We start from the raw sequence: 13,120 nt of genomic DNA, 5'->3' as shown, positions 1-13,120 counted from the left end.
AATCATTTGCTCATTTTTGTATTGCATTGGCAGCTCGTCCCAATAAGACCCGAATCTACTCGAGGTGGGTATGTAAGCTGCAAAGGGATGACTGGGCGGACATACAATGGGCGACCAAGATGGGAAATCCAATCAGTTTCTACCACTCTGTCTATTGTGACAGTACCCTTCAACGTTGGGTACGCAATATCATCAAAGCTGATTTCGCAAATCGGATCCAGGGGACGGTAGTCGAGTCGCCTGGCCCGAGCTGATAGATCAGAACGAATCTCTGGGGAGAACTTATTGGACCGTCCTGCTGTCGAAAGAAACAGTGAAAATATTGGGAGGCCACGGATTTGTTGTAGAATTCGACGCAGCTCCGAGAACAGATTCCAGCCTTTTTGATTTGGCAGATTATCAGTGAAGACATGAGCCTCATCGAAAGCGAGGACGACCAGTGGCCGTTGTGGGCCTTTGGCTGACTCCAAAGCCTTGTACTCATCGATGAAGCGACAGAGCCTCTCGCCTGCCTCTCGTGGGTCCTTGCCTTCGGAAATGTGCCGGCGATGCTCAGCTCCATTTTTGTTGCTAACTTGTTTGTTGTCTTTCGCAAACTGGAGCAAACCGTTATTCTCACAAAAAAGGGTGAAGGACAAAAAATCCACCTTCTCAACCAACTCGATTACTTCTTTGTAAAAAGTTTCTCGATCGGGATTCGAAGTGAAGTATGTTTGTCCTGTAGTCATATACTTACGGAAGGCAGATGCCAATCTCTTGTGGCGATCTACCACCAATGGCACATATTCTTTCGGAATTTTTCGCGATTTTGTAGCGGATGCAGTAAGAGGAGGTAACTTCCGTATGTCTGCAACGTCTTTGGCAAGTGGCCCGGAAAGCAGTCGGAAAATAATCACCTTTGTTCTCTGACTCGATGGTCACCAATTTCTGGAGAGTGACTACAAAGAGAGAATATGCGAATCCAGATAGTTTCTTCTGTACACTAGCCCTATCCCTCTTCACAGAAACAAACCAATCACGCAGTATCCTATCAGGAGGAGGGAACCCTATAGAGTCGGATTGTAAACAAGTGATGCTTATAGAGAAAAAGACGAACGGAAAACCTTCGCTTCCCTGACGTAAACACATTGGTACCACGATAATTTCCGTGCCAAGTTGATCCACCACCCGGGACTTGCCAGTTCCGGCTGAATTTATGATGTTGGTGACCCTTATGTAGGAATCTTTGTCCTTGTCCAGGTAATCTGCGATGGTCATAAAAAGCACATTTGCTAGGTCGCCTTCGAATATACTATTCCATGCGAGTGTGGTAGCTGTGATGAGAGGAGATCAGTAAAAAATGGAGAAGGATTGAAGTTACGCGCACCGAGAGCTTTGTTCTTCACAAGGTTAGTCTCTAGCTCAGACATTAGAAACGCTTCTAGAGACAGAATAAGATAACTAGAGTGGGCTTGGAATCAAAAGGAAGCAAGCAATTGTACATACCATTTTTAAATAAATCGCGCCAGGGTACCTCGTTGTTCGCCATGCTTCTCAGCAAATCGACAAGTTCTCGCTCACCCTTCCTTTCGTCACTCATGATGTAAGCACCGAATTCGGAATTGTCTCTAAGACGTTTATCTATGTCCTGATCCTTGGAACTACCGAGAGCGCCGTTGACGATGGACCAGACAACCGGTAACATTCGCGTAATGTGATCGTTGTCATCTTCAGAATGAAACATGCGCGCAAGAGCTGCACACCCTACTTGAATAGTCATTCCTTCCGTGAGAGTACTTTGGGGTGCAGATGGATCTCCAAGCACCTGCTGAGGGTTGGACATGATTGGGGAGGGAAGATAAGATATGAGCCAGGACTCAGTTCTCACGTGGAACCAAACCAGCTGGCCTCAGCATAGCCACCAAGCCACCTCCGTCACAAACGCTAACGGCGCCACAGACCAGTAACCCACCTTGTATTAATGATCCCCTCATGTACTCTTCGGTGTTACCCAAACGCTCCCCATTTTTGTGGTGTAGCGGTGCGGGAAATTACCAGTTTGTGAAGCGGCAATTACCGGGACAGTTCATCCCTTGGACCAAGTTTGGCACAATTCATTTGCTCCCAAGGCGGTGCAAGCAAGCATTTGAATATTAAATCCACCCGTTTCCCTTCTCGTTCCTGTCCAACACAACTAGGGCGCTGCGTAGGTGACCCCCTTCTGGGACGAACAGTCTTTGCCTTGCAGTCATGAGCTGTTGCGGATCTCCTCGTGGCGTCCCACCGCCCCAAAGTCAACCCGCTTATCAACAACAGCAACAGCAGCTGCAGCAACAGCAACAGCAACAATTCCAACAACAACAGTTCCAACACCAGCAACAGCAGCAACAGCAACAGCAAATGCAGCAGTTGAACCGTTCAATGATGAATGGTCCTATGGGTCATTCTATGCAGCCTGGTCCAGGACCTAACATGATGGCTGGCTTTGGAGGTCAACCGGTTGCTCCGCCGCAACCTGCCCAACTAGCGCCCGGGCCCAATGCCCATCAACCATGGGGGGTGCCAAATGGACATACTTCGCCACCTTCGGCTCCTCAACTCCCACAACAGGACCCTAATTCTTTTTCCAGCGTGCCTGTTGGCGGGATAATGGGTGCTCCTCCGGCCAGCGTTATTGGAGGAGGTGGTGAGCGTGCAGCTTCCATTCACACGAACAATGCATCACATTATACACCTTTACTGGATCCTACAATCGTTCGTCCGGATCCTGTTCATCCAGGTCATCCAGCTTCCATTCGAGCCAGTACATTATCACCACCTGTTACTTCTCCATCACCTCCACATCTTCTTCATACCGGCACAGCTTCATCTCGATATTCTTCTACAACAACTCCCTTCAATTCGTCGATCAATGGAAGACTAAGTACAGCCGCGACGTCAACCGTTCCGACGATCCCTTCTGCTGACGAAGGTCGAATGTCCGTTTCGATCGATTTCGGTACGACGTTTAGTGGCGTAGCGTATGGTTCATCACGAATTGCGGGGGGTAAAGTTCAACAAATTCTCACTTGGCCAGGGGCAACCGAAAATTTCCGAAAAATTCCAACTTGCTTGTTGTACGATGATTCTGGACGTGTGTTGGCGTGGGGTTTGGAGGCGAAGAATGCGAGTCCTATGCCGGGTACGGTTAGATGTGAATGGTTCAAGCTGTTCCTGGAGCCTAGCGCGTTGAGGGATGATGTCGTGGATCCGAGATTACCCAAGTTGCCTTTGGGAAAGAAAGCAGTGGATTTGATTGTTGATTTCTTGACCTGTCTTTGGGACGTGAGTCCATCTTTCATCATGGGTAATGGATTGACTGCGACAGTTTGTCTGGCCTGTTGTTTCATATAGTATGCTCGCGAACGAATCACTCAGGAAATTGGTATCGTTGCGGATTTGAGTAAGTGAATGACCCATACGCGGCAACGTGTTTTCTGATGGAGGTCCCCTTCAGATGCTGCTGACGTTTGGCTCAGTACGTTGTATTCTTCAAGCCCTCCTATGCATAATCGGTACTGATGCGCATGTTGTTCAGCTGTCCCTGCGGCTTGGGATGCGAAGGGCTGTCAACTCATGCGTGATGCTGCAATTCAAGCGTGAGTGCTGGCGAGTTGTGTATCTTCATGGGCTCACAATTTATGTGTCATTAGAGGTCTTGTTGGTGCCGCCTTTGCAGGCGACCGTGAATGGAGAGATCGTCTTCATATTATAACGTGTGTCGTGTCGTCATTTTGGGTTATCCCGGCATTCACTAACATGATTCATTCTAAACAGCGAACCAGAGGCAGCAGCCGTACACTGCGCCCACCTTACGAACCTTCATCAACTTCGTCCCAGTCAGAATTTCATGATCTGCGACGCTGGAGGAGGTACGGTGGACCTTGCAGTATACAAAATTATCGGTTCGCTCCAGAACCTTGAAATCGCCGAAGTGTGTGCTCGTTCGGGGTCCAATTGTGGTTCGCTATTCCTCGACTTGAGATTTAGGGAGTTGGTGAGAACGTTGTTGGCGGACCACCCTGTTCATTTGGAGCCGGCAAGTTTGGCGTATTTTATGCATGCATTCAGCGAGACGGATAAACTCGCGTATCTTGGAGAAAGCGATGATGGGAATATGTTCCATTTCACTTGTTTTAACGTCGAGGATCCCGGTGAGCTGGAAATATGGGGTCTTTCCTTGATATATTCGCTGAGTTGGTTCGCTGTGTGGCAGATGATCCTGCTGTTGGTTTGATCAACGGTGAACTGGCTATTCCGGGAAACTTGTTGCGAAGAGAGGTGTTCGATCCAGTCATTGAGCAAGTCAGTCGCATCATTTGCCCATGCACGAGGCACACATGACTTAATCTCCCTGCGTGCCTAGGTTTTGAACTTGATCGAGGGACAAACTCGCCGTGTTGATCAGAGGATTGACGCCCTACTGCTTGTCGGCGGTTTCTCAGGAAGTGAATATCTCTTCAAGCGAGTGGATGTAAGTGTTCACACTCAATCAGGCTCGTTCTAATGTTGCCCTTCCTATTCCACAGGAGACTTTGGGTTCTCGTATCAAAGTCATTGCTCGCCCCTCGGACGCTGACACTGCGACTTGTCGTGGTGCTGCTCAGTACGGCCTCGCTCGACGTCCCCTTGTCTCTTCCATCATCGCACCCAAATCGTATATCATGCGAGTCAAATTGCCAGCCGAGCCAGAAGACTGGCAGAGACGACCGGCGTATATCACTGAAAACAATGCCGGCGTTCATATCTGTGAAAATAGGCTACAGTATCTTGTCAGTAAGGGTGCGATCTTGAGGAAGGGTCAGAGGATTCGAACCAAATTCTGCAAATTCTCTTCGACTCCTCAAGGCAAGTTGTTTTCGTCAATTCCTCAAGGGGCGTTTTCAAGGTGCTAACGTTCGCGTGGTATAGATCGTATGTTTGTTGCGGTGCTTTACACATCCGACTCGGATAAACTTATGCGGTATACTGACGAAGGCGAGACGTACGAGTTGTGCAAGTGGACCGTAGACCTCGCTACACTACCCAGTTTCCAACAGCACGCAAATAACCCTCAGCCAGGCGGTTTCTATACTGGTGAGTTGACATTTCATTTTTTTCCTTCGTCATCCAAGTACTTCTGGAACGGAGGAATGTTCATTCGTGTTGCGTTGCATGCAGATTTCGAACTTGGTTTGGAACTTGACTCGGCTGAAGTTCGGGGTGTCTTGCTATATAATGGTTATGAGTGTGGCCGAGTTACGTTTGATTTCTTGGTTTGATCTCCATCTTGCTATGGTATTTATTAGGACGTGGGTGGAGGTCGGGTAAAAACTTTGACCTGTGTGCTGTTTTGCCTTGCTACTTTTTTTTCGATACGCCCATTTATGTTACTTCCACATATTTACACGATCCTCTACCACCCCTCGTTTATTATAATCCTGCCTCTTCTCTGCGAATGCGGACCGTTGAAGGTGTCACGTTCAGATCGGCTGATGCCCCGGTTTTTGCACCACGATGTTATCCACTTATTTTATGATTTCGACGTTGCAGAGATAGCTGGTTGCAAGCGCTATGAGCTGCTGTAACCTGGCAGGGACGGAAGTCAGTCGGCCACTGAGACCGAAGCATATGTACCACGTTGGTAGAGCCAGATTACGGCCTAGCTAGCTAGCTTTGTTATGCAGGAAGCGACCAATCATGAAATGGCCCAGTTCTTGACATTGGAATGTCAGAAATGGGTCAGGAACAGCACTTGTGCATCTATCGTCGCACATATCGATCCATTACAACAAGGCGCCTGGAGCGAAAAATTGCAAGGCTACGTACCAAAGCACACCAATTCAAATTCTGCTGGGAAATGTCCACTTACACTCACACTCGTATGCCAGGCGCAGCGCCGTTACTCCGTCGCATCAACCATATCTACGTCCACACTAATGCTAGCAGTAATGTATGTATCTATATCTGCCCTAATCCGTGCAATCTTCTCTCGTAAGACGTTTACCGCCTGAGGGAAGAGTTGCTCGGGGGGCATTTGTCCTGCTGATTCGATGGAAACTAGATAATCAAGATTGTTTGTGCCGTTACAATCAGACAGGATGATGGCAAGCAAATCAACAAGGAACCAAGAGGTAGGTAAAGCCCACTCACAAAGGAAAAAATCCCGTACTCTCGCTAATTTGACAATATCTTTAAACTCCTCATGTCGTAGCACTTCTCGACTCATAGTATCTTTCCGTGGGTTTGCAACGAAAACCTCTTCTTCTCCCGTGGAAGGGTTCGTACGTGATTCGATCACCCCCGCTGGGAAACAATTTTTGAATTTTGGGATGGATCTGGGTAGGATAGGTTCTTGGATTGTGATGTGTGGAAGAAGGCGGTAGGATGCAGTCGCTGAAGGTGTCCATGGATGATATCAACATCTGTAGATAGTAAAGGATACAAAGGAGACATGTGCATACCAACTGGTGACCATTTTGCGTGCTCTTCGCCTTTGCCTTTATGCGCATGAAACTGAGCCTCGATTTCCTGCAAGTGGTGATCTAGTCACATTCCGATGGGTATGGAAGACGTCGACTGACGCACTTGTCCAGGTCTTAACTTGGCAATCAAAATGTTTGGATTTGCAGGTGCTGGAGGGACTTGAAAAACCTCGTCTTGCTCCCCTTGAGGCTTCCACTTCAGGTCACGCGAATAAACTGGGAATGGAAACCAGAACACGGTCAAGGTTACGATGCTGAATTTAGTTCTGGGAATCCCGTGTGAACTCACCATTGGAATTAATATACAGCTTTTCTGGGTCAGTTTCTCCAGCTTTCGCTTTTGGGTTTCGTTTGCATTCGATTAACAGATCAAATACAAGGGTGTTTCTGTCACTAGCGCCTCCGCCGGGAGTTAGGTATTCGAAATTTGTTGGGTCCACTTTCAGTGGTATGAGACCAATCCGGTGGCCTAAAACTTCGTCCTGGATGACAGATGTGTTATTGAAGAGGTAAACACCTTCTATGGCCATTGTTGGGACCTGCAAATACCGTGAGAAATGACACGAGTGATATTTTGCTCTTATACTGACCTCAGCAATGAGTATTCGACGGAACGCATTGGCTATTGACGTGTCAATACCGACAATGTCGAATTCGATTGTAACATCTGAAAGCCGCTGCACTTTAACGACTAATGACTACCGTTGAGCGTTAGGGAGTGGGATGCTTTAAAGCTATGGGATTCCAGGAATTACTTTCTTAAATTGCACGATGTCCCACAAGTAGTCGTTGCTTGGGTCATAACCAGGAAAATCAGTACTGGAGACCTGAGTATATGGAGGCATCAATGACGGGCGTTGGTAGTGCTCCTGGACCCACATTGGATACGCTCTCCTGCCCGTAATGCACTAGCCGTCGAGGATCATCAAGCGAAGACATGGAAGAGAACAATTTGACAGCGCTTGATAGTTTTTGGTGCCACAATATTCAGGACTCGGTCTCGTGACATGACTTTTGAACATTGACAGTTTCCATCAGGCGCACTCACTAACATCGTAAGATGGAATCTTGGCCTTCTCTTCCATTGAACAGCATCTGACTATTCAAATTTCCACAGTGATCGATTTTTGAACCATGTCTGGAACGTCACTACTGCAACAACGATATGTTCCCGGTGCCCCCCCACCAACACCTCCTTCAAAAAGCCAATTGAAGCAAAAAAGGAAGCAGGAACGGGATGCCATCAAAGCTGAAGAAGATTTGCGTGCCGATATCCTTGGTATCTATACGACGAAACCCGAGAAAACACAGAAACAGCCCAAACCTGAACCACAACCGCCTGAGGAAATCGACGAATCGAAACTCCCTCCTACCCCTATTACCGATCGGGTTCTATTGGATCGGATACGGGTGCTCAAGAAAAATATCGTACGTTCTACTGATGCTCCTCGCTTCACGGCCATTTAACCATGGCCTCGCAACAGTCGAAGTCAGAAGCTCTCGCTTCTCAAGGCGATGTGCAGGGAGATCATCGAAAGAGAGACGTTGAATCGCTTCCAATCCACCGGGCTGTCCTCGAGAAGCTAGAGACGGTCCAGAGGGATTTCAAGGTGTGGGTCCTGTATAAATATGTGTTTGTCTGTTGGCTACCACCGATACCAGGCTGCAGAACGCGAAGCGGAAAAGAAGAGGGCCGAGGAACAGGCCGCAGAACTTGCTGCCAGGGAGGCCGAATTCCAAAAACGAGAGAAGAAAGCTGCGAAATCCATCGAAACAAAAAATCTCCAACAAGTCCGTTTGATAGTTGCCCTCCTTTCTCTTTCCACCATTCTTTCGGCCCCTATTCCCCTCCATTCTTGGACGACTGCTAACCGTCGATTGCCTATGGACGAAATTGAACGCAACGCCGTCATTGAGGCGGGACGTGTGCTCCTTACCCCAGACTTTGATTCCGCCGAGAGACAAAAGCTTCTCAAAGGTCTTTTTGGAAGTATTCCCAATGATGGTTTTGCTGGTATTGACTGTAAGTACTTATTTGAGCCGTGATCAGTATTTGTCGTGGCTGACAGGCATCCCAGATGACCGTCTCCTCCAAATTACTCAAGAATTCATCCAGCCCTCTACACCCGTTCTACCCGCACCTGAAACACCTGTTGTAGCCCCTGAAGCCCCTGAAGCAGCGGCCGCATCAGAAGCTGAGCGCATACCGGAAGACCCCATTGTGCAAGAACCGGTGGAAGCTCCCGCAGGAGCTTTCATTCCTTCGACAGGTTCCTTTCAGTTTATGAATGCATCGGAATTGGATTTGGAGACTCTAGAACATGATCATTTGGTAAATTCAACGGCTGAGTGGGTTCAGGTGCACCCTCCTCATGATCAGGTCGTGACCGAGCCGGTGATAAGCGAGGAAGTGCAGAAGCTCGTTGAGGAAATAGATATTCAAAATGAGTCAGGCGTGGGCCTGCCCGCCGAGGCAGCCGTTGCCGTTCAAGTACGTCCTTATGATCGTCTACAACATTGCGGCCGCCTTGCGTGAATTGATTCTTGTGTATCCCAACAGCTACCTGCCGTCAATTGGGCAGATGACGAAGGTGGCCTGCCTGATATTGCACAAATTGAGGAGAAGTTCGGCAGATCAGGGGGTGTTGCGACGCCAACTACACCAGCGATTCCTGATCTCATTAACTCTGGCCTTCAGGTTGAGACAAATGTGAATGGAAATTCTGAACATCCTCTCCAAGGACCCCATAACGAAGGTCACCATCGAGGTGGCCGAGGTCCCTATAGTTCACGCAATGGCCCACCACAGCCTGATGCTGATGGCTTTGTCCCTATTCCTGAACGACGTGGTCGCTATGGTTCTAACGGATACAATGGCGACAAATGGACCGATCACCGCGGCAATGGTGAGCGTGGCGGCAACGACTATCGAGACCGTGGCCGTGGTCGGGGTAACTGGGAAGGACGCGGTGGACGCGGTGGACGTGGCGGACGTGGTGGCGGTGGGTCATATGGAGGAGAACGGTGGGGACCCTTCTCTGGAAACGGCGGTGATACGCAAATGAGAGGAAATCGTGCAGGGTATCGCAGTTACAATGAGAACGGTCATGGCGGGCGCGGCCGTGGACGCGGTGAGAAGATTGTGTGATGCACGAGGACTAGAGTTACTAATATTTTCACAGATTTCCATCGCGGTCAACGCTTTGAAACGAGAGGCGGAGCCCCGGCTACCCTTGTGTGACGATCCACAACCATCGCCAAAAGTTTGTACATTCAATTTTGGGGCCTTCTGATCCTACGCTAGTTTATTTACATACGCCGTCCCTTGCAATTCTGCGCCTGTTCTGTTCTGATAAATCTAAGCTGTCAATCCACCAAATGACTACCAATGTGTTATTTTTTGTACTCCTGCATGATACTAGATGGGACAGTCGGCTAGTACTAATTGGGTGCCCTTTCGCATTATGCCTTAAGCCGTATTGGGGAAGGCTTTTAGCCTCTTCTACCTATTGTGAAAAATCATGACCCCTCCAAATTTTTTTTCATCGGAACGTATTGCTCTTCGACTGTATTGCAACACCACGCAATGATCCCTTTGTGAGACAGTGCCTCAGATAATTGCTCACTGCAACCAGGGCTACACGGCCCAGCCAGTCGAAGAACCTCCAGATTATACGCCACGAGAGCCACGTGGAGTGCAGTGGGAATGGCGGGTTGGGGGTTCAGCGGTAGCGGTGAGTAAGCCAGCGAGCACCAAATGTACGCCACTTACAGATAATGTCTGGCACCACCTCTCGCCTATTTCCATCAATGACCCATGACTCATTTTTTCGAACAGAGCTTCTCTCTACTCCGAAGTTGGCGTCGCCACCCATCCAAGTTTCCAGAAGACTTCGCGGGGGAGAGCGTTCAAGAATTTCCCAAGTTGACCAATCAATATCGTCTACGGATAATGGCGATGAACTGACAGTTGAATTGGTATGTCCTGCGCCTTTCCAACTAAGGGTGCCGTGTAGGCTGACCAGCCTCTCTTGCCGTGGTTCTCAGAGAACCAGTTCGAACCGGGACCGAACCGAGAATCGAACCATTCTGGAACCGAGCCCGTGGTTCGGTTTTGACCCATTTCTCTATTGTCATGCTCCAAACCCAGTTGTTGGCCATGTATTGTGAGTACAGTATAGTGCACGCGTGCCACAAGATCCTACGCCAGTATCTTCACTTGGGTCTTATCCTGCCGCACTGTTGGCGATGGGGTATGCCTTGAGCCGGAAACAGTGTACAACCAACATGCAGGAGGATCAATGGAGGGAGTCCCACTTTTGTCTTGTGGCCGTTTATCTAGCACTTCTATTCTTCACGTCTGTAGTGTCACAAAAAAGGTCGCCACGCAAAACCCCAGCAACCCCGTACACCACCCTCAATGCTGAACCTATAATAATTATCACATCTGGTTCAAACCGTCCCCGGACCGAACCGAACTGCAAGAGAACCAAATAGTAGTTCAGTTCGGTTCATATACTGGTTCGGTTCTGGTTTGACATCGTCAGAACCGTATCTCAAAAAATCGCTCCAGAATCGAATCGAACCGAACCGTGGCACCCCTATTTCCAACGCCACTGCTCCCCACGATGAGAATTCTATATCGACCCTCTCCGTCGCCACGAAGAGGGCTAGTTGCGGACATGGAAACTCCTCCCAAGGGGATGCACCCCTAGGGAAAGGAAAGAAAGACAGCCCTGAGCACCACGATGCCGAGTGATGTCGGAAAAGTTACAAATCCGCAACGTCACGTGATATTCGTTGCGATGCGTTGCAATGCATTGCAACACATCTCAATGCTTGGGCACACTGTTACAATGGGACTTCACATGGCATAAATGGCACTTATACTTGCATGCCAATAAACAACAAATGTGCTACATAAATATTTTTAGTCCGGGTTTGCAATATCTGTTGGACATGCGAGTCACCGGAGATATCTGAGGATTTTACTAAGCGTGCAAGTCCACACAGGAGTCACCTTAGGTAGATTTCCCTCGATTCATCCCTTTGTATATATATATGCATGGACCTTAAGCATTAGGGTAATTTGTATAGTGTCAACTACAGCTGAGTTAATAATGTCGGCATTAGAGTTATGTTTAGAAAAGAAAGACTATGTAGTGTGAGCTCAGTCAGACTCAGACAAGAGTTCTTGTTGGAGGGTAGTGCAAATAGTGCCTTTAGGCACTAGTGCGACCTCTTCCGAAGGTTTACTCGGTTAGGCCATGTGACTTGTTCCCTTAAAAGTCACGCTTCCCTTTCTTATTTTGGCTATTTCGGACTTAGCCACATACTATATTCAATCATCTGAGTTAATTTCTTTTTCCCTCAGTTCTCGCGCGAGACTGAGGTCAATTACTTGCTCTTTATTCTACATCTTGTTACTCATTGTATATTTAGATTATCCAACGATTATTCCGTTAGTTCTGAGGGGAAGGTCTGCTGTAAATGCGATGTTCCAAATATGGCAACCCACTTCAGCGGCTCACTTGCAGTCCAGAATGTACTTTTCTCAATAATTTACGGGTTGATTCAGTCCCAAATTATATATTTTGGAAGCTATTCAAATGGGCTATTCATCGATGTAAAGTGTGTTGACACCGTGGGAAACAGTCCTGACACCCCTTTAGACAGTGGTCAGCATGAGCACAGACATTGAGTTATCCCAAAGACTCGCGTCTGAAAAAGTATTTTGCGTTTTTCTCGATAATTTACTGGTCAATTTAGTCTCAAATTATATATTTTGGAAGCTATTCAGGTGGGCTATCCATTGGTGTAAAGTGCGTGGAAACCGTGGGAAACAGTCCTGACACCCCTCTGGACAGTGGCCAGCATTGTGCACAGACAATGAGTTGGACAGCCAATTTCGCATTTTTCTCAATAATCTATTGGTCAATTCAGTCTCAAATTATATACATTCTGGAAGCTATTCAACGGCTAAACCATGGGAAACAGTCTTGACACCCCACTGGACAGCAGCCAGCAAGGTGTACAGATTATGAGTCGGGAGCAATATAACAATACTTTGTTGGGTATTGATCATTGTATGAATTATAGAAATTCATATAAAACCGGACGGTCTACCTTATATGCCTGGGCTCGCTGGCCGAGTGGTAGGGTTGTGCTGTATTACTATAGACTGTATTGGTGCTTCAATATAATAGGTATGTGTAGTATGTATTCATATCCCCTAGTATGTAGGGTTGTCTGTTCGAACCCCTGAAGAATATCTGCATTTCTTTTGGGCTATTGCCCTGTGGTCACGTTGCAATGCATTTAAACTCAATGGTCCCGTTGCAACGCAGGGTGGCTGTTGCAACATCAAGTAATCAACGCAAGACTTGCATTGCCACCGATCCGTTTTGGCCGTTGTATTGTGTTGCATTGAGTTATAATGTATTGATACAGATTTGTATTTTTTCGGACAGAGTCGGGATGACTCGAAAGCGTTGATAATTAATAAACACGAAGACTTTGATATTTCCTCAATCCTCAGTCGTGGACTTTTGGAAACGAAATCAAGGGCAGATCCAAACTAGGCTGAGGGTAGGCTCTAAAGTCTAGATCTACGCGCAGGCCCTGTCGGAAAATCGCGA

The 13,120-nt window shown here is 47.8% G+C and overlaps 1 protein-coding gene across 1 annotated transcript; it reads left to right on the top strand.

The window, feature by feature from the left end:
• Nucleotides 1–11,602: 11,602 nt before the first annotated feature.
• Nucleotides 11,603–12,875, top strand: EI90DRAFT_3296135 (uncharacterized protein; the record flags this gene model as incomplete). The annotated part of the gene is made up of 7 exons (XM_039067467.1): nt 11,603–11,646; nt 11,857–11,874; nt 11,925–12,113; nt 12,138–12,160; nt 12,283–12,304; nt 12,582–12,688; nt 12,726–12,875. The coding sequence occupies 7 exons, from the start codon at nt 11,603–11,605 to the stop codon at nt 12,851–12,853; spliced, it is 531 nt and encodes a 176-aa protein (XP_038907581.1). The 3' UTR covers nt 12,854–12,875.
• Between the last annotated feature and the right edge of the window lie 245 nt (nt 12,876–13,120).

This window comes from Cantharellus anzutake (genome assembly GCF_015039405.1).
Source record: "Cantharellus anzutake strain C23 chromosome Unknown EI90scaffold_286, whole genome shotgun sequence".
NCBI classification, from domain to species: domain Eukaryota; kingdom Fungi; phylum Basidiomycota; class Agaricomycetes; order Cantharellales; family Hydnaceae; genus Cantharellus; species Cantharellus anzutake.
This window is presented reverse-complemented; position numbering and strand designations above follow the sequence as displayed.